The following is a 19737-nucleotide window of genomic DNA, read 5'->3' as shown; positions in this document are numbered from 1 at the left end:
CCAGTTCCCCCTGTCCTAGCCTCTTGCACAGTGGTGGTGCAAATCAGGGGGCAGGGGGCTTGACACATTCCTGTCAATTCCTGCCCCCCCCTCTTTTTTTTTAAGCCCAAACATTTGTGAGGCCACACAATGCCATGCTGGCCTCTTCTATCCACCCAATCTGTGGATAGAAGCTGCAGGGCCTCTCATCATGCTAGAACCCAATGGGGTCATCCCATGAAGCTGATTGGGAGATTCAGGAGCAATCAAAGGAAGGACTTCTTCACACAGAGCCTAGTTAAACTATGGAATTCTCTACCACAAGATGTAGTGATGGGCACCAATTTGGATGACTTTAAAAGGGGGGTTAGCCAAATTCCAGGAGGAGGAGGCTATCAATAGCTACTAGTCCTGATAGCTACTCCCTTTTTTCTCTTTTCCTGAGGACTCTGACAGAGATACATTTGCACAGATTCAGACATTCCAAACAAGTTCTAATTAAATCTAACTACAACTTGCAGGACCTCGCTGAGACTTATACCTCACAAATATGCTAGTATTTCTGCACTTTTGACCCGTCTACCACTGGAATGCAGCCACCTAGAGCTTCTCCAGAATGGAATTCGGCCTTCCCTTAGGCTTATCTAGACCTATATAAATTAGCATATGCAGATTTTATGGAAATTTGTGCGCTCTGAAGACATGGCCACCCTATGTGACCCGCCCTCTCACAGAGACCTGTGCAGCACCCTCCCACAAAGGCAAAAACAAGGACATGCCGCTTTTGTATTTTTCCCATCGTCCCCTGCAACCTGCCAGCTGGAAGCTTGTCACTGCATCCTGCACTCCCAGTGAGGGAGGGGGGGCATAACTGCATCAACTCCAGGGCTCAACTCAGTGGCCTCTTTGAACATCCTTCAAATCTGGGCTTGAAGGAGGATGAGACAGGGCCGAAGGAAAGTGGCAGTTCCTGTGGAGGCTGAGTTTAAAGTCTCTCCATCCCGTTATTCTTCAAACAACCCCAATTCCTGCCTTTTCTGCTGCTTTCCTCAGTTCACAGAGGCAACCTGTGGCCCTCCAGATGTTCTGGCCGACAACTCCCATCATCAGCTATGCTGGCAAGAGCTGATGAGAGTTGTGGATCAAAACATCTGGAGGGTCGCAAGTTGCCCACCCATGACCCAATCTGTGACAGGGTGGGTGGGAAGCATAGGCACGAGGTGCATTGGTCCTGGGGCAAGCTAATTATTTGCTTCTTAAAAACCCATCAAGTGATTATAATCTCACCTTAAGCCATTTGCCTATTTCTCCCCTTATCAAAGTTTTGCAGAACAAGGAGTACAAAAGATCTCAAGGTCAATATTTATCAGGAAGCTTACCCATGAAAATAGATCTGAGTCACGCTCTCTAGTAATCTTCTCCTGGAGCACAGCCAGCTCAAGGAAGGCATTCAAAACTTTCTTTTATAACCCCCAGGTCTAAATTGAGGCTTATGGCTCCAGCTGCTCCCACCTCTGTGGGGGGAAACCTTGCAGAACTGGGCCTGCCGATTCTGGCTTGGCTCATTATAACAAAACTATTAGATGGGGCACGTTAGTCATGCAGGTAACTCTTGCTCCCTAGGCAACCTCTCTTGCTGTAAGGGTTTTTAAACAGTTTCACAACAAATGTCTTCACACGCAAGGAATGCATTTTTAATATCAGCTCCATTTTTAAAACAGAGGAACTTAAGAAGAAAGACATCACAGCTAAAGAATATAGTTCAGCTTTTGGGCAGTGCATCTTCATTTGTTTCTTTATTATACTATCCGATTGATTGATTGATTGATTTACAATATTTATATACCGCTTTCCATTCAAGCATTTTGGAGGGGTGAACAAATAGAATAACAGAATAAAAACAGATTAAAAATACATTTTTAAAAGTAACAAAGTGCAAATAAAATTAAACTATGAATCCCATGAATTTCAGAGGGAAAGTTTTAAGGAACACCTTGGTGAGTTTGTAGCAGATAAGGCGGTATATAAATGCTAACAATATAAATAAATAAATAAATAAATAAATAAATAAATCCCTCTATTAAAATTGTTGGGCCTTAAAGTGTTTAACTGTGGCTGAATTGCTCCTAGAATTAGTTATTGATAATTAGTTATTTATTCATCATGAAGGGATCATTATTGGAAGAGTCCTGAAACAATTTGGAAGAATGTGAAGAAATGATAGTAATTCTGATATAATACAGAAATAATAATAATAATAATAATAATAATAATAATAATAATTTAAACACAGTTAAACAGACAATCTATTATATATTTCTATTTCTATTCTATCATGAAATTTAAGTATTTCATATTTTCCATCTTTCTGGTTTTTGTTCATTTTTAAAGCTAATACATTTTCACTCACAACATAATAACCTTTATTATTAATGGCTATTGAGTTTCATCCCCTCAAATGGAAGTCTTTTCTCCAGTTCATGAAAGCAATTTCTCCACAAAAGTTTGTCTTCCACCTGGTCCTGTCTAATTTATTAAGTGCCTTGAGGAATAGCACTCGAAGAATACTAATAGTGCCATTAACATGACATAATGCAATTCTGTTTGGCAGGTTTGCCAAGAGAATAAATTCGTTAACAGCCACTTGCTGTAACATTCGAGCTTCTCACCGCAAAAAGATCAATGGACTCTCTGAGTTTTGTGAAAATTAAATTCCTAATATAACGAAGGGAGTAATTGACTTCCAAGCGTTTGTCATTGCACAAAAGGTCTTTTAAGATATTTTGCGTGCACACAATCCAATCCTATACACGTTTACTAAGAACTGAGATCCATTATACTCAATGTGACTTACTCCCAGGCCTGACATCAGGGGTTGGCATCAGCAGGCAGAAGCCAAGGGCCCAGTGGCTCTGAAGGGACCATCTGTCTGCCCCTGAGCCAACCACAACTGCTTCCATCCTGCTCCTCCTCTTTCCTCTTCTTCCTTGCTAGCTCCTTGGTTGCTCACTGGCTGACCCCGCTGACAACAGGAAGTGCCATGCTCAAGCCTGTAGATGCCACAATGCCCCGTTCTAAACTTACATTTGGAGTAACAGCGATCTGAACCAATCAGACACTGCCTTTGGGGGAACGACATGGCCAATGAGGGCACATGGCAGTCTTTATGGCCATTTCTGGGAGCAGGCAGGGACGATCCCTCCATTTTCCAGGGATAATCCTTAGGTGTAGAAAGACCCTATGTCACAACAGTGCCCTTATTGGCTGTGTTCCCCCCAAAGGCAGTGTTTGATTGGTTTGGATTGCTGCTAAATGCAATTTCGCATGTATTCAAACATGTCCATTCTGTCCAGTTTCTACATCAGTCTGCAATATAAACACACACACACTTTCCGATATGCATTTTTTATAGGAAAATTTCCCTCCCAATACTTTTGTATGCAATTTCTGAGCTGAGAACTGCATGACAAAATTAGGAGCCGCGCACAACCTGAAGACCAGCTGTGTTCCAAATTGCACAGTAGTCTGGGAAGTGTGGATATTCAATCTGTTTGCTTTAAAATGTGGAAGAAAACATTCCCCCCCCCCAATTCACATCGTTTTAGGCTACCAGTTGACAGGTTGATTAATGAATTTGCTGGCAGGCACATCCTTAACCAGGATGCACTACACATGAAGATTCATGGAAAGAAAAGTAAAAAATCAGCTCAAAATAGAGAACTTTACATGCAGCCATAATAATAATAATAATAATAATAATAATAATAATAATAATAATAATAATTTATTTATTTATTTATTTATTACCCGCCTCTCCCTCTGGATCGAGGTGGGGAACAACACTAAATAAAATATAATACATAAAATTAGTTAAAAGAGCATATAAAACCAATACAATATTAAAATAAAAATATTAATACAATATTAAAATAAAAGCTGGTGCGGATACTACTGCAGCCAGAATTCAGCCCCTGTAAATAACCACTCTTCTGACTGCTGCACAGTATAATGTATGAAGTTGGGACTCATGGAAGATCAGAAGGGCTCAGTTCCATGATTAGGAAAACTGCAGGATACGTCGAGTAAGGATTATATCATGGGTACTATTACAATGGGCGATATTATAGGATTTCATCCGAAAGCACTATTTCCATATGATGGGGCCACTGCGCAAGAGGAAAATGACTTAGCTCTTTCCAAACAGGAAGGTAAAATAAATCATGTGCATGTGGTGTGTGTGTGTGTGTGTGTGTGTGTGTGTGTGCAGTGTGTGTGCAGTGCCAATAGCTGAAAATCTACAGCAGAAGGAAAGATTCTTTCTGCTCTGATTAGCCTCAGTTTGGCTAGGATCTCTGCTAGCAGCAAGGTACACAGCTGTGGAGTACTCCTGTGTTGGTCCAGACTTTACCTCTCCATACATTATGCATGCCATTGATTATTTTCACTTAAACAGATCAATTCAACTCAAGCTCTGGTGGAGAGGAGTCCTTTTAATTACACTTTTCCCCAGCTTTAAATAGCGGGCCGTATCTAATTACAGACCAGTTTTAAAGTTGAATCAAAACTTTTGTCTAAGTGACAGCAGTGTCCTGAGGGAATTATTTTTTCTTATCAGGTTCACTGTTTCATTGTTGGATAAATGCAACCCTCTAGCTGTATTAACTGTATGTGTTTGTAAAGATCCTAGAACAATCTGAGTTGTTGGAGAATACATCTTTAGACATGCTGGAGAAGTTCTTCCAAGCTGGGCGAGTGAAATAAGGCAATTGGGAAAGCCAACCTCAAAAGAGAAGAGAGCTCGATAAGGACCTGAATTCTACTGTGGCTCACTTTGCATTTGCTCAGAACACCAGTTCTATTTATTTGTTAAATTTATATTCCTCCTTTTCCTCCAATGAGCCCAAGGCAAACTACGTGGTCCTCCTACTCTCCATTTCATCCTCATAATAACCCTACTAGGTAGGCTAGGCTCAGAGTCATTGACTGGATCAAATTCATCCAGTGAGCTTCCTGGATGAGTGGGGACTTGAACATCATACCAGTGCTCCACCATTCTCACTGGCTGCCTGACTGTACTGGGCTCAATTCAAGGTGCTGGTTTTGAGATTTCAAGGCCCTTCATGGCTTGGGGCTTGGGACCAGGGTACCCGAAGATTGCCTTTTTCCACATGTACCTACTCAGACTCTGACAACTGCTTTGGATCCCATCTGTTGGATGCTCTCATCTGAGGGCCTTGGCCCCTGGAGAGTACATTCTACAGCTGGGGTGCCACCACTGAGAAGGCCCTCTTTCCCATAGTCACCTTCCTCACCTCACTCAGTGGAGGACAGCCTCCAAAGCAGGTGCCTGCTGGCCACCTCCAACCTTTCTATTTCCCCTTCGTAGCTAATGCCCACTTTGGAGGAGAGATTTGTCTTGGGGAATGGGCATGGGGTACAGAGTTCACCTCCACCACTCTTGCACTGTGATCCCAATCCAGATTCAGCCTTCTAAGGCTGTTATTAAAGAAAGGAAACGATATCAGATATCTGATCATGGATCTTGCACATCCTGTGTAGCTTTCCCTAAAGATTCGACATCTTATCCCACGTAGCCAATCTCAGGTTTCTGTCTTCTGACCTAGTAACTCAGCGCTTTTGGCTATTTAACGATACACTGATAAGCAATCTCATAAATGTGGCAAGATTATCTCCTGTCCTGATGTTGTCCTGATCTCATTATTGACAATGTTTATGCAAAGGTGTGTGCAGGAGGAACCGATCATATCATTATTTCGGCTTTTAATGTTACGCGTCAAAGCAGTTTCTCCTTACCACTTCTAAATCTACAGAGAAGGGTTCATTCAATCTGAAACAGTGACAGCGGAGGAATAAGAACATCTTAACTTTCTGCATGACTGTAAATCAACCTTCCCCAACCGGGGGTGCTCCAGATGACTTAGACTTCAGTTCTAATCACCACAGCCACCATGATTGGGGAAGGCTGCACTAAATGTTAAGTTCTCCAAACAAGCTTCCTTTCTTTTTATTACAGAGGCGGAAGATGGACGGATCTGGGCACCTGGAGGGTAGTGAAGGCAGAGGTGAAAAGAAAAGGTAGAGCGGTGGTGGCTGGTGGTTCTGATGTCAATGGGGTGGTGAATCTGCTCTGGGTTTCACTCAGAACCAGTCAGAATGCTAAAAAGAATTATCCAAGGGGTGGTAGCATACATTTACTAGCTCTGTTCAGACAACATGCATTATTATTATTATTATTATTTATTATTATTATTATTATTATTATTATTATTATTATTATTATTATTATTATTATTTCTTACCCACCTCTCCCTCTGGATCGAGGCGGGGAACAACATTAAATACAATACAATACATAAAACCTGTTAAAAGAGTATATAAAACCAATGCAGCACTAAAATAACAATCACATCATCTTAAAATTTGAAGGTTTAACATTCATCTGGGTAGGCCATGAGGGTTACATGTTTTGAGCTAATCATGATGACTTAGCAGGCCATGTGAACAGCTTCTTTCCTAACCACAGTTCAACCATTCTCACTAACCACTTACTGCAAAAGCGTGAGTAGTCTGAACAGGCTGACTTAGGGCGGAATCCTATGTGGGTTCAGAAGAAAAAAGCCCTACAACTCCCAGCAGTGCTGGGGAATATAGGACACTGTTGTTTCTAAACATCCATAGGATTGTGCCTTTAAGGAAGTTCACTAAAGAAATGCTTCACTCCACCCTGCTGCCACAAGCACCTTAACCCACATTGTCCAGGTTTTGGGATTTTTGTTTCTTCGTGGGGGGTTCTTAGGCAGCTGCAATGAGGAGAAGGGAATGGGAAGCTTTCCTTCTGTTACCTTCATTAAGTTAACTTCTCTAAAAGCACAATCCTATACATCTCTAGTCAGAAGTAGGTCCACTGTGTTCAATGGGACTTCCCCCAGGCAAGTGGGTCCTGGAATGCAGCACATATAGAGCCAAGTCTATGAAAACAATCAAGGAGAGAAATGAAGTATAAATATAGCTCACTCCTGTGTTATTATGAGTCATAAGCAAGTCATAGAATCAATCGATAGACATTACTATGAGAGCACATGCTTTGCATACATAAAGCTGAGGCTCATTCCTTGGCAACGCCTGGTAAGGAGGCTGTCAGGGGGCAGGGTTGGGAAAGGCCTCTGCTTGAGACCCTGGGGAGCTACAAGCAGTCAGAATTTACAATAATGGCCTTCCAATACTGGAACCTGTGGTTTGAAGGCCAAGTTAGATCTGACTGACGCTTGCACGCTTTTTTGTTTGCTTGTTTTTTGTTTGTTTGTTTACTAAATAGGAGCTGCGAGGGACCCAATACAGATCAGGACCATGGTGTGGATGGAGAGGGGATTTAACCCCCATCACACACATGATCTGGATCCTGCCCCCATCCCCAATAGCTGCTATTTGCTGCAGGGGGGGAAAGCACCCTTGGCATTAATGGTAAAGAGCAGCCACAGAGGATGCTGATCTAGGGTGACCCTATGGAAAGGAAGACAGGGCTACTTTATCTTATTGAAAAAAGAATTTCAGCAGGTGTCCTTTGTATGCATGCAGCACCTGGTGAAATTTCCTGTTCATCACAACAGTTAAAGCTGCAGGAGCCCTGGCCCTTTTGTTAGAGTGACCAGGGCAGGATCTACACTATTCATTACACTGTTGTTTAAGTGCATTGTTGCGTCCTCCCTTGCTACGTTACAAAATGCAACTTGAGCCCAGTCAATCTAAATACCTTTTCTTCTATCGTTTTACCCGGGCACACTCTTCTTTAGAACGTTCTTCATTATGCTCATACCGGCTCTGAAGTAAACCTCCTTCTTCCGGTGACTCTGAGCTAGACCTGCCGGGATAAGCCGGCAGGGAGGCGGGGCGACACGTAGGGATGAGGGAAGCCCTGCAGCGTCTTAAAGGGGCCACGTGCGCCCCGAAAGATAAGCGGTTTTTTTTAAAAAATTAAGCCTCTGTCCCCTCTTTCACCTCCCTCCCTCCCCCTCCCCCTCGTCGCGTTGTGCCAGCTCTCCCTCCCCTCGTCTAGAAAAGCCCTCACTTGTGCGCCTCTGCCTTTGGCCGTTTGCAATTCGCATCCTCCCCATTTGAAATGATTTCAGGCGGGATTTTTGGAGGACTTCTTGCTTTGGTGGTTGCACTGATAGATGTAATGGCTGGAGAACGGAATCTCAACTCTGCTATTCTATGATTCTATGATTGGGGTAGTTTATGTTCTCTCTCTCACACACACACACTCACTCACGCTGAGGGGAAAACAGCTGCTTTTGGCGCCTACCGGAAGTCGTCCTAATCAGGAAGCAAAGACCATGGTCACGAGACATGACTTTGAAAGACGGCATTGAAAACAACGAAAGGTTGGGGCACATTGTTAGTTTTAAAACGATTTTAACAGAAAGTGGAACGGTTTTAAAAGTCAGAAGAAACGTAACAACAACAGCATCACGTGACTGCTGACGTCATCTCTGCCAACTTGTTACGTTTCATCTAGACAAGTGTAGACGGGCCCCAGATCCAAAAGAGAGCAGGGCTCCTGAAGCTCTAACTGTTGTGCTGAAGAGAGAATTTCACCAGGTGCTGCATGCATAGAATTGGCCCCTGCTGAAAATCCCTTTTCTATGCAACTGTTGAAGATACAGGAGCCCTCATGTCCATATGGTTACCCAACCCTAGTCCAGGTCAGGACAACAGCAGGGGCAAAGGGTTAAATCCCCTCTCCATCCATCCCCCATGCCATGACCCCAAGTCACATTGTCCTCCCTCAAGAGGGGTGTTATTTAGCCAAAATCAAGCATGCAATGGCAGGCCAAGGGCTTAACATACAGCTTAGTTTACCTTGGCTTCAGCTCAAGGCAACATCCCATGTTTGTCTACAGCAGACCTCAGTTGTCAATTCCCAAACTCCCATGAAAAGCCAGAAGGTGACAGTCCTTCCCATGCTTATTCTGCTGCATAACCAGTGACCTCAAGCTGTGCAAGGATTCATCCCATTAACAGTTCTGCAAATCAGTGCATCTAGCTTTGAAGCTTAATGTAATCCTGGCAGCTCTCTCGGCTTAGAATTCTTCAAATGATGATTAGCAGCAACGATCATAGCATGACATGCATGTCTATTACCAAAGTAAATGTAATTTCTGTCATTTCAAAATATAAAGGAACAAGGGGGCTATAATCCTACTTCGTGTTGTGCACAAATAACGCTCAATGAAATAATGGTGTTTAAGAAGTGTTCATTGGGCGTAGGTTTCAACTAGGATGGATTAGTCTGTTTCTAGCCCATGTCAGTTTTGCATGTGTTCATTCATAAATCTATTCCCATTTCTGCAACAATTTGTTGTTGTTGTTGTTTTAAGAAACACATGAGCATTTGAATTATTTTTGTACAAATTTTTACCCTGAAATACACATGTGTGTATGCATTATAACCCCTCAATGCATTTTGGTACATTTTGTAAGCCTATGCGGCAGGGTCTTGCTATTTACTGCTTTACTCTGTACAGCACCATGTACACTGATGGTGCTATATAAATAAATAAATAATAATAATAATAATAATAATAATAATAATAATAATTTTTTTGAGAGAGTCATACGACAAAACATGGAAGAGGATATCTATTACATTCAGATCCGTAGTTCACTTAAAAATGCAGATCAAAAAAACCTCCTCAGACATCCATAGTCACAACCCAGATGCCCATCCATTTATTTTATTTTATTTATTATTGCATTTATATCCCGCCTTTTTTCCTCCAAGGAACCCAAGGCGGTGTACATAATCCTCCCTCCTCTCCATCTTATCCTCACAACAACTACCCTGTGAGGTGGGATGGGCTGAGAGTCTGTGACTGGCCCAAAGTCACCCAGTGGGTTTCCATGGCCAAGCGGGGACTAGAACCTGGATCTCCCGACTCCCAGTCCAACACTTTAGCCATTGCACCACACAGGAATGGTCAAGCAGTGCTTCGTAGGCAGAATTCAGCCTTTATGTCCCCATGGATAGCCTCACCAAATTTTAAATTAAGGAATGCTTAAAACAACAAAAATCTTCCCACAGTTCCACTCAAAAAGATATTTTCTAGATTCCATGCTTTAATTTTACATCTCTCTCGTTTACTTTAAATTAGGGTGACCATATTTTGGAAACCAAAAAGGAGGACAACATGGTCGCCCCCAAGGGGGCGTGTCCAGTACCAAGGGGGCGTGCCCACCCGAATATAGCCTTGGTCACATGTCTGATTTTACAGCACACATTTAAGGCAAATCTGTTCTACATAACATCTTAATGTTAAAATTACTGAAATAAAGAACAAGTGAGAGATTCAATGTATCTGAAATTAACTTCACTCACTCCTACTTTTGTAGGTTTTGCTGTACTTTGAAGCTTTTGCTATACTCTGTGTGTTACATTCTCCCCTTTCTTCAAATATCTTTTCTGACTGTATATTCACTCATTGCAAGCTGCTGTTGTTGTTAACAGGGTTTGCTACTGGCCCCAGATCTGTTTCAAATTTGGTATGGCTAAAGCTTTACCTAAAAGCTATCATGGTGCTAACTTTCAGCTCTTTAACTTTAAAAAAGACAGTTTAAAAAATAATAATTTTAAAACCTCATTTTTAAAAAAATTCTTAAAAAATCAATGGATGAACAGATCTGTTTCAAATTTGGTGTGACTAAAGCTCTGTGTAAATCCTATGATGGTACAAAGTTTCATCTCTTTATCTTTAAAAATGACGATTTTAAAAATAATAATTTTAAAACCTCAATTTTTAAAAAAATCCTAAAAAATCAATGGATGAATGGATCTTTTTCAAATTTGGTGTGGCTAAAGCTCTACCTAAATCCTATCATGGTACAAAGTTTCATCTCTTTAACTTTAAAAATGACGATTTTAAAAATAATAATTTTAAAACCTCAATTTTTAAAAAATTTCTAAAAAATCAATGGATGAACTGATCTATTTCAAATTTGGTGTTGCTAAAGCTCTACCTAAATTCTTTCATGGTGCAAATTTTCATCTCTTTATCTTTAAAAATGACAATTTTAAAAATAATAATTTTAAAACCTCAATTTTTAAAAAATTCCTTAAAAATCAATGGATGAACGGATCTGTTTCAAATTTGGTATGACTAAAGCTCTTCCTAAGAGCTACCATTGTGCCAAATTTCATGTCTATCTTAAAAAATGATGGAGTTATAAGCATTTTTGTTAATTTCCATTAGATCTGCTCTTTGAAAAAAACCGGATTTCCCCTCCCCCTCCCAGATTTGCCATCAAAAACCCGGACAAATCCGGGAGAACCTGGTCATATGGTCACCCTACTTTAAATGGAACATGTAAGTATTATGTAACCATGTATATTTGTATGTTAGTTAACTTCAACCAGTTCATTTATTTATTCATTGATAGATTGATTATTTAAGTTATTTCTATGTCACCTTTCAAGGCAGAAGCCCTCCCAAAGCAGCTTACAATATTCAAATTCATATTAAAAAAACAACCCAAAACCCAAAACCAAAACAGTTCTGCTATGGACATCCTGATGGGTTTGGTTTTTTTTGAAAGCCTCAGTTTGTAAGCCAAAAGACATATCAAGTTCCTAGAACTCTGGAGAACAAGGTAGCCCTCAAGAACAGGTGGTCCTTTGAAAAACAATCTCCCCTATGGGTTACCCCATGATACATCCCATGATCTATGCCAATCATGCCCCAATCCCGTTCACCTTTAACAATAAACAATTTTGATAAACTTCAAACTTGGAAGTTGAACAATTTTGTTGCATATCAAACTACTGTCTTATTTGTTAATTACCATATTGATGTCTTCTTTGAATTAAATAATATGCTAGATAGCACTTGATGCAGCAAAGCATATTTAATGGGCATTATAATTAAGAAATCATCCGAATTGTTTAAAAGATCTAATGCAACCAGGGCTAGAACATAAACGAGATCAAGAAAAAGGGACCTATGATAGAATCTCAATTTTGAAAATCCTATTAGACTTAAGACAAGGAAACTTTTCAAAACAAAAATGGTTCAAATCAGGTAAATTATCAAACCATCTAGCAAATTATTAACAATTTTTTTGCAAGGAGAACAGTAAAAAAATGGACCCCAGCAATATCATCTATAAGGGTGATAGCAAGAATAGCACAAGAGATTCAATTATTCTTTGACTTATATTCATCACAATGTTCTACTTCATCTTCAGTTAACTCATTTCCCTCAAATATGAAATTACCAATATTTATCCATTCAGAACTAAACTCTCTTGAAACACCTCCAACAGAACATGAAATACTTAATATCATTAAAAATAAATACGTAACAAGTCCCCAGGTTTAAATAGCTTTGCACCACAATATATCCACCTTTATCTAAAATAATAAACAAGTGAATTCACATTAAACTTTATCAGATACAGAGTGAAGCTAAAATAATCCTAATAGCAAAACCAGGCAAGGCTCAAACATTACCTAGCTCCTATTGACCCATTTCTTTACTGATAGACCTCAAAATCTGATCCTCAGTCATCACAGAAATATTAAATTAAATAATAGTCCATATAGACAAAGAACAGGTTTTCTCAAAATCAGATAGATGAAAACTAATATTAAACATTTGAGCGCTTGTATTAAAATTTTACAAAACAATTACAAACAGCAATCATCTTTCTTGATGCTGAGAAAAAGCCTTCGACCATATCAAATGGGACCATCAATATAAAACACTCGATGAATACAATAAGGCAATTTAAAATTGGATAACCTTGATGTTACAGAGCCCAACAGCAATGGTTTTTATAAATAGCCTTACTTCCTTACAATGTTCAATGCATTCTCTTATTTTTGCTGCTTACATTCTTTTTAGAACCTTTGGCTATAGCCGTTACATATGACAGCAAGATCCACAGAGTACAGACTGGGCAGAAACCATACACACACACACAGAGAGAGAGAGAGAGAGCTCTTGACCCAATAAAATCTGAAGAATCTTTTTCTAAACATGTTATATTTTAGCAATGTATCTACTAGAGATTCACTAAATCGTACTAACTCAGAATAATTTGGTAGTAATTAATCTTACTGAATTCGGAATGGCTCTGATAGAACTGAAAGTTCACTTGCTGATGGAAGTATTGGGGTATTGATATATTCCTATTTAAAGATGCTGGTGGATTGTAATCATTAAAAAACATTTCTTTCAGAAGAACGAAATATGGTATCTCATTGCATTTATCATGGCTAAAGGGAAGAAAAAGAGAAAATAAAGTCTATTTATCATGAGAAAAAATTCACAGTTCATCACTGCAATTTCTTATGCACATGCACACATATGTAATTTACACAGAAATGAAAACAATAATGTATATAATACCTGTGCAGCTTGAGTGTAACAGTTCCATAAACAGTAATAAATCCCAGAAGACGAACCCATCTCAGGAGAACACAGCGAAATACACTTGGCTCAAAGTACAAAATGACAACCTATAAAACAAAAAGGACATAGGGAAGATAGCAACTTCAACTGAATAAACAGAAAACACGTTCTCGTTCATAGACAGAACTGGGCTGATACTGGATTCCTGGAGGAGAAGGCTATCAATGGCTACTAGCCCTGATGGTTATGTGCTACCTCCAGTATCCAAGGCAGTAAGCCTGTGTGCACCAGTTGCTGGGGAGCATGGGTGGGAGGGTGCTGTTGCACCATGTCCTGCTTGTTCATCCCTGGCCGATGGCTGGTTGGCCACTGTGTGAACAGAGTACTGGACTAGATGGACCCTCAGTCTGATCCAGCATGGCTCTTCTTATGTTCTTATGATATAATATAGCAAAAGTATTTTTGTAGAATACTTTCGCCCATCTTGTTGTACATGTTTGCACACTTCCAAATACACTTAGTAAAATAGTGCATCTTGCTCTGATTGTTTGAGTTGGAGAATTCTTTTTTGCTCAGCATTTTGATACAATATAGGGCAGGCAGCTTTTCCAGCGTACATCTTTTGCTAAAACCATGGGATGGGAATGCCGAGGTGAAACTGTCCAGATACTGAAATTAATTATTTCCATTTCTGTGGAAGCTCTATGTATGCCACCAAAATCTGATCTCACCTTGTTTGACTCCATGTTTTGTATGACAACATGAAACACAGAGCAGCCGTATGGGCCACCCAGATTGTAATGGCACAGTAGTTAAAATGTTCATCGGATTTAAAATGCCCCTTCTCTGGTTTGAGACCCACATTAACAACATATGAATACGAAGGCTGACTACAGATGAGTATAGCTTGAGTGGGATGCCTACTGTGGCTCACACCCAGCCCTTTTTGACTAGATGGACATCCTTTTAGAGAGAAAGCTTTCACAGAGCTGCTGCCCCATTTTAGCACCAATGCCCCATGTAAACCTGCTTGCAACGGGAGGGGAGGCCAAGGGTTCCAAGTGGTGGCCAGTGCTTGGAGCACAGGCAAGACATTAGCCTTGGTAGTCCTTCTTGGGGTGCATGCCCCCCAACCAATGCCTTCGTATGCTGAGTGCTGACCCTGGCAAGAACATTTCATAATCTGGGTGCAACCACCGTGAAGGCCCTCCCTCCTGGTGCCATGCCACTTCATTTCAGATAGTGGGGGCATCCAGAGGAGCACTTCCAGTGAAGATTTCAGTGTAAGGGGCATGAACATGCATCCTTCCATGTCACCGGAGCACTTCATCCCAGCCAGTTGATGTTTGCATAAGAAGGAATATCCAAAGTCATCTGAAATTTTGGAGATATACTTCCCAAAATCCCAGATCCCCCCCCCCCTCAGCTTATTATTGCATATTAAAGTAACCTACGATATCTAGATTGAAGGAATGTAAAACAGCAGCCCATCCCATTCCATTGTAACTGATTATGCGATAATATTTGATAAAGAAATAAATCCCACTTTTATAACATAAAATAAGCCCCCATGCTGATGTGTAGATATTTAGCAATAATCAAACTTGCTGCCAGTGTGGTTCAATTAAGTGGTACATGCCTGCTTAACTAAAACTGAATGTTTTCATAAACTGTCTTGAAGGGAAATTATATCATCTCTCCTCTGGGATAATTTTTAATCATAGCTTTACCTACAGAATCATCAAAATTTGTTTTCCCTACATTGTTGATGCGGCATAAGATTTTTTTTTATTTATTATTACTTTTATAACCTGCCTTTTTCCCTGCAAGGTGGTGTACATAATCCTCCTCCTCTCCATTTATCCTCACAACAACAACCCTGTGAGGTAGGTTGGACTGAGAGTCTGTGACTGGCCTAAAGTCACTCAGTGAGCTTCCATAGCCTGGCTGAGCGGGGACTAGAACCCAGATTTCCCGACTTCCAGTCCAACACTCTAGCCACTAGAACCAGACCATAAGACGAGTCATATTGGATCAGACCAAGGGTCCATCTAGTCAGCAGTCTGTTCACACAATGGTCAACCAGCTGTAGACCAGGAACCCACAAGCAGGACATGAGTGCACCAGCACCCTCCTGACCATGTTCCACAGCAACTGGTATATATAGGCTTACTGCCTCTGATACTGGAGGTATCAGAGGCAGTAATACTGCAGGCATGAGGAGCGGATGTTTGGGGAACACAAATCTAAAATCCCCTTCGGCATAAAGGTTCCTTGGTTCTTTACATGGCAGGATATATAGGTCTTCACTTATATCTAACATATGGAGGGGATGCATGCACAATACAGCTCAAATCTGTTGAAAATTAGAGATGGACAAATTTCACTCATTTTCCCAATCTTAAATTTGGTTTGCCCTGAACTTTGAGATTTTTTTTTAAGTTTGCATGAAAATTTGTACATGATTTTCTGTGCATTTCTCCTAATACATGCATTTTGTATGCAATTTTGCATTATCTACACATATTTTTCAAGCAATTTTCATTTTGAACGTTGTTTTCACTAATACAGCCATTATTATTATTATTATTATTAGCAATTTTTCTGGAAGTTTTTTGGCTGGAAAGCTCCATTGCAAAATTCAGAGAAGTGTGAATTTTGAAGGATAACTCAGTTTTGGTTTGTGTATTAGTTGGAATCTGTGAAATTAGGTAAATCTGAGCTAAGCGAATTTCTTCCTCATTCCTATAACAGCAGTCATTTTTCAGCTTGCTTCCCCACCCCTGAAATAAGTTAGGTAGTTAGTTAACTTAAGATGTTTTTAGTTGTTCAAATACTATTAAAGCTTTCAAGTAACTTCAGATGTCTAAAGTTAATTACAGGAGAGTAAACTGTGGGAGAGAAGGAAAAAATCAAAGTGCGGAACTCTAATTACTTTTCTAGCTGTACTGTGGAGCAGGTATTAAAGGGAAAACAGTGCCCTTAAATGTCATTCCTCAGCTAATAAGTATCATAATAATTAATGGGTTTCTGAGGAAAGTTGCTTAAGGTCAGTTTCTTTTAAATTCTAAATAAAGCCACTGGATGAGAGTTTCAAACGCATCCCGTGGTGACTTCGGAGCACATGTTCCCAAGTGTCCTCCGCTTTAATTGGGGCCAACTTGCTAAGGCTCCTGGCACCCTGATCCTAAACAAACGATGGGAAAGGAAGTCTCCTAAACTTCAGTAAAACTTCTTCCCATGTGCTTGGCCCAGTAAAGCAACAACAAAACAGCCGGGGTGCACTGCAGTGTGCATAAGGAACTCCTCTGCATCTGGGCTTTCACATCCATTCGAGGGCAACCCCATTGCGTGTCCGCTTCTCTTTGTTCAATTGAAGAGGACGAGGGTTAAAACAGTCATCAGAATCCTGATACCCAAGAGGGAGCATTGCACAGAGATAAGTCTGCTTACATTTGGGGATTTAGGTGCTCTTGGAAATTCCGGCCGCAACCTGGGTTTGGAGGTGTGTCAACCGGTTCTGGATGGGGTTACACTCCCCCTGAAAGACTGTGTTTGCAGCTTGGGGTGCTTCTGGATCCGTCACTCCAAATGACAGCCCAGATAGATGCGACGGCCAGGAGTGCCTACTATCAGCTTTGGCTGATATGCCAGCTGCGCCCTTTCCTAGAGTTGGAAGACCTAAAGACGGTAGCGCACATGCTGGTAACTTTGAGGCTCGAGTTCTGCAATGCGCTCTACATAGGGCTACCTTTGTGCCTAGTCCGGAAACTTCAACTAGTTCAAAAAATGGCAGCCAGGTTGGTCACTGGTACATCTAGGGGTGACCATATTACACCAGTTTTAAAATCTCTTCACTGGCTGCCAGTTACCGTATTTCTTCGATTCTAAGACACACTTTTTTTCCCATATAAACATCTCTAAAAATGGGGTGTGTCTTAGAATCACAGGTGCGTTTATTATTTCTTAGAATTAAAGCTTTTTTTCTGTTGGTGGTACTGAAATTAGTGTGCATCTTACAATCGATGTCATCTTAGAATCGAAGAAATATGGTAGTTTCCGGGAAAAGTACAAAGTGTTGGTTATTACCTTTAAAGTCCAACATGGTTTGGGTCCAGATTACCTGCGGAATTGCCTTCTCCCGTACAATCCACCCCGCACACTCAGGCCCTCTGGGAAGAATCTACTTCAGTAAACCAAAAACTAGGCTAGTGGGTATCACCCAGAGGACCTTCTCTTCTGCTGCTCCCAGACTGTGGAATAGCCTGCTGGAGGAGATTCGTCCACTTGACAGTCTTTTAGCATTTAAAAAAGCAATAAAGACTGATCTATTCTGGCAGGCCTGTCCAGTGAAATTTTAGAATGTTTTAAGGATGTTTTAATTATCTATGCTATGTTTTTAATTAGTTTTTAATGTGTTTTATATTCGCTGTTGTTCCCTACCTCAATCCAAGTGGAGAGGCGGGTAAGAAATATATTATTATTATTATTATTATTATTATTATTATTATTATGCTTTACTGGCCTTTCATGCACATGGTCTGCAAAATGGGGGTTGGGTCCCCGTGCATGCAGCCTTCCCCAACCTGATGCCCTCTAGATGTGTTGGACTGAAATTTCCAATATTCCCAACCCATGCTAGCTGGGAATGATGGGAATTGCAGTCTAACACATCTGGAGGGCACCAGGCTGAGGAAGGCAGATATATGCAGAGCTTACTCATGTATAGCTTGTACACAGACAGGATCTGTGCACAGGGCACAGTCTACAGTGTGCTGTAGTGGTTAGCGTGTTGGACTGGGAGTCGGGAGATCTGGGTTCTAGTCCTTACTCAGCCATGGAACAGGGTAACTTTGAACAAGTCACAGACTCTCAGCCCAGTCTACCTCACAGGGTTGTTGTTGTGAAGATAAAATGGAGAGGAGGAGGATTATATACGTAGCCTTGGGTTTATTAAGGAGGGGGGGAAGGAGGGGTATAAATGCAATAAATAAATAAATAAATAAAATGGGAATGCAGAGTGGGGTTGGTGCTACAATCCTGTTCTTCCCACCATCACACACACACACACACACACACACACACACCATGTTCCCTGTTTCCAGTCATCTGAACTTGGCAATGGTATTAGGACTGTGCAAGAAGTAACTTTTGAGGCTCATTTTAAATGTAGGTTTTTAAAATAACAACAACAACAACAACAACAACACAGCAGACTTTACAGGAAAGGACTGGGGTAAGGATGTGGGAATGATTATGCTGTGCGAAACAACTGGCAATAGACAGTAGGAGAGCAAAAGCGTCAGTAGATAATAAAAGGCGACAGAAACTGAATACAAGATGCTTTTCATCTCAGCCTCATTATAGACATTATAAGCAAAGCCTCACAAGCTGGTGCATGAATCTGGGATGGCAAGATCAAATGTTTCTTTCAATCAAAGAGAGAAAAACAAAGTTATCTAATAGAAAACTGTAGCATCAGCATGTTTCCGCGTAAACAAACTTGAGTAGATCTCTGCAAGTTAGCCTCTGTCCTGCTGTACACTTCCTAGCATATATTATATGGTCAAAGGTGGCTTCAAGTATACATTTGCACATGCAAAGCGAAGACCTCCGCTGAACTCCCATTTCTTACATGCAGTAGAATCCTTGCATGGTGGCAAAGGGGAAAGTGTTAGTATTTAGCTGCCCAACACACCAATGACACTTAGCTTTTCTTGTAGTGTTTTCCAGCATGGTCTATAACCTCCAAGATCTGTTGGCTGGAGGTGGTTAGGATGGGTTGGAGCGAAGCTATGACAAGGGTGGGAGACATCGGCCCCAGAGGCCCTAGTTACACCACTGGAAAACTCTAAGCGCATAGATCCACTGCCAGTGGTATTATTGGCAGTAGGCCTCAAAACAGGGCAATTGGGGGCATGGGGGGGGAGCTTTGGATCCTTGGATCCTATTGCCCTCCTATCTCCCAGGAGGCCCCAGAAAGGATTGCTCAGCTACACAAGCCTGGAGCAGGTAGCACAATTTTTCACCCATTGTCTTCGCAGTGAGGCGGGTTTTTCCAAAATATAAAGATCCGCCAGGTTAAAAGGTCTGGTACAGCCATCCTCCTATCCCCTACCCTGGTTGGCATGAACATTTTATGCAAATTGGTGACCTCTTTTGTCCCCCTTTTTGATGACGGATTTCCTCTTTCTTTCTTTTTGGCATTACAGTGGCCACCCTATCCCCAGCCCGCTTAAGACTGTTCTGCCTGAGCGTTCAAAGCATTGATAATAATCATCTTAGGGACCAACCTTATGCAAATTTAGGCAGAAAAATATCTCCTACAACT

General features: G+C 41.0%; 1 protein-coding gene across 1 annotated transcript in view; it reads right to left on the bottom strand.

The window, feature by feature from the left end:
• Positions 1-19737, bottom strand: part of GPR158 (G protein-coupled receptor 158) — a 154624-nt gene that overhangs the window by 21523 nt on the left and 113364 nt on the right. The window contains exon 6 of the mRNA XM_063127910.1: positions 13404-13513. Within this exon, the coding sequence (XP_062983980.1) occupies positions 13404-13513 (110 nt within the window). The remainder of the gene's footprint in view (positions 1-13403; positions 13514-19737) is intronic.

Source organism: Elgaria multicarinata, chromosome 1 (genome assembly GCF_023053635.1).
Source record: "Elgaria multicarinata webbii isolate HBS135686 ecotype San Diego chromosome 1, rElgMul1.1.pri, whole genome shotgun sequence".
Taxonomy (NCBI): domain Eukaryota; kingdom Metazoa; phylum Chordata; class Lepidosauria; order Squamata; family Anguidae; genus Elgaria; species Elgaria multicarinata.
The sequence above is the reverse complement of the archived record's forward strand: the minus strand, read 5'-3'. Positions and strand labels throughout refer to the sequence as shown.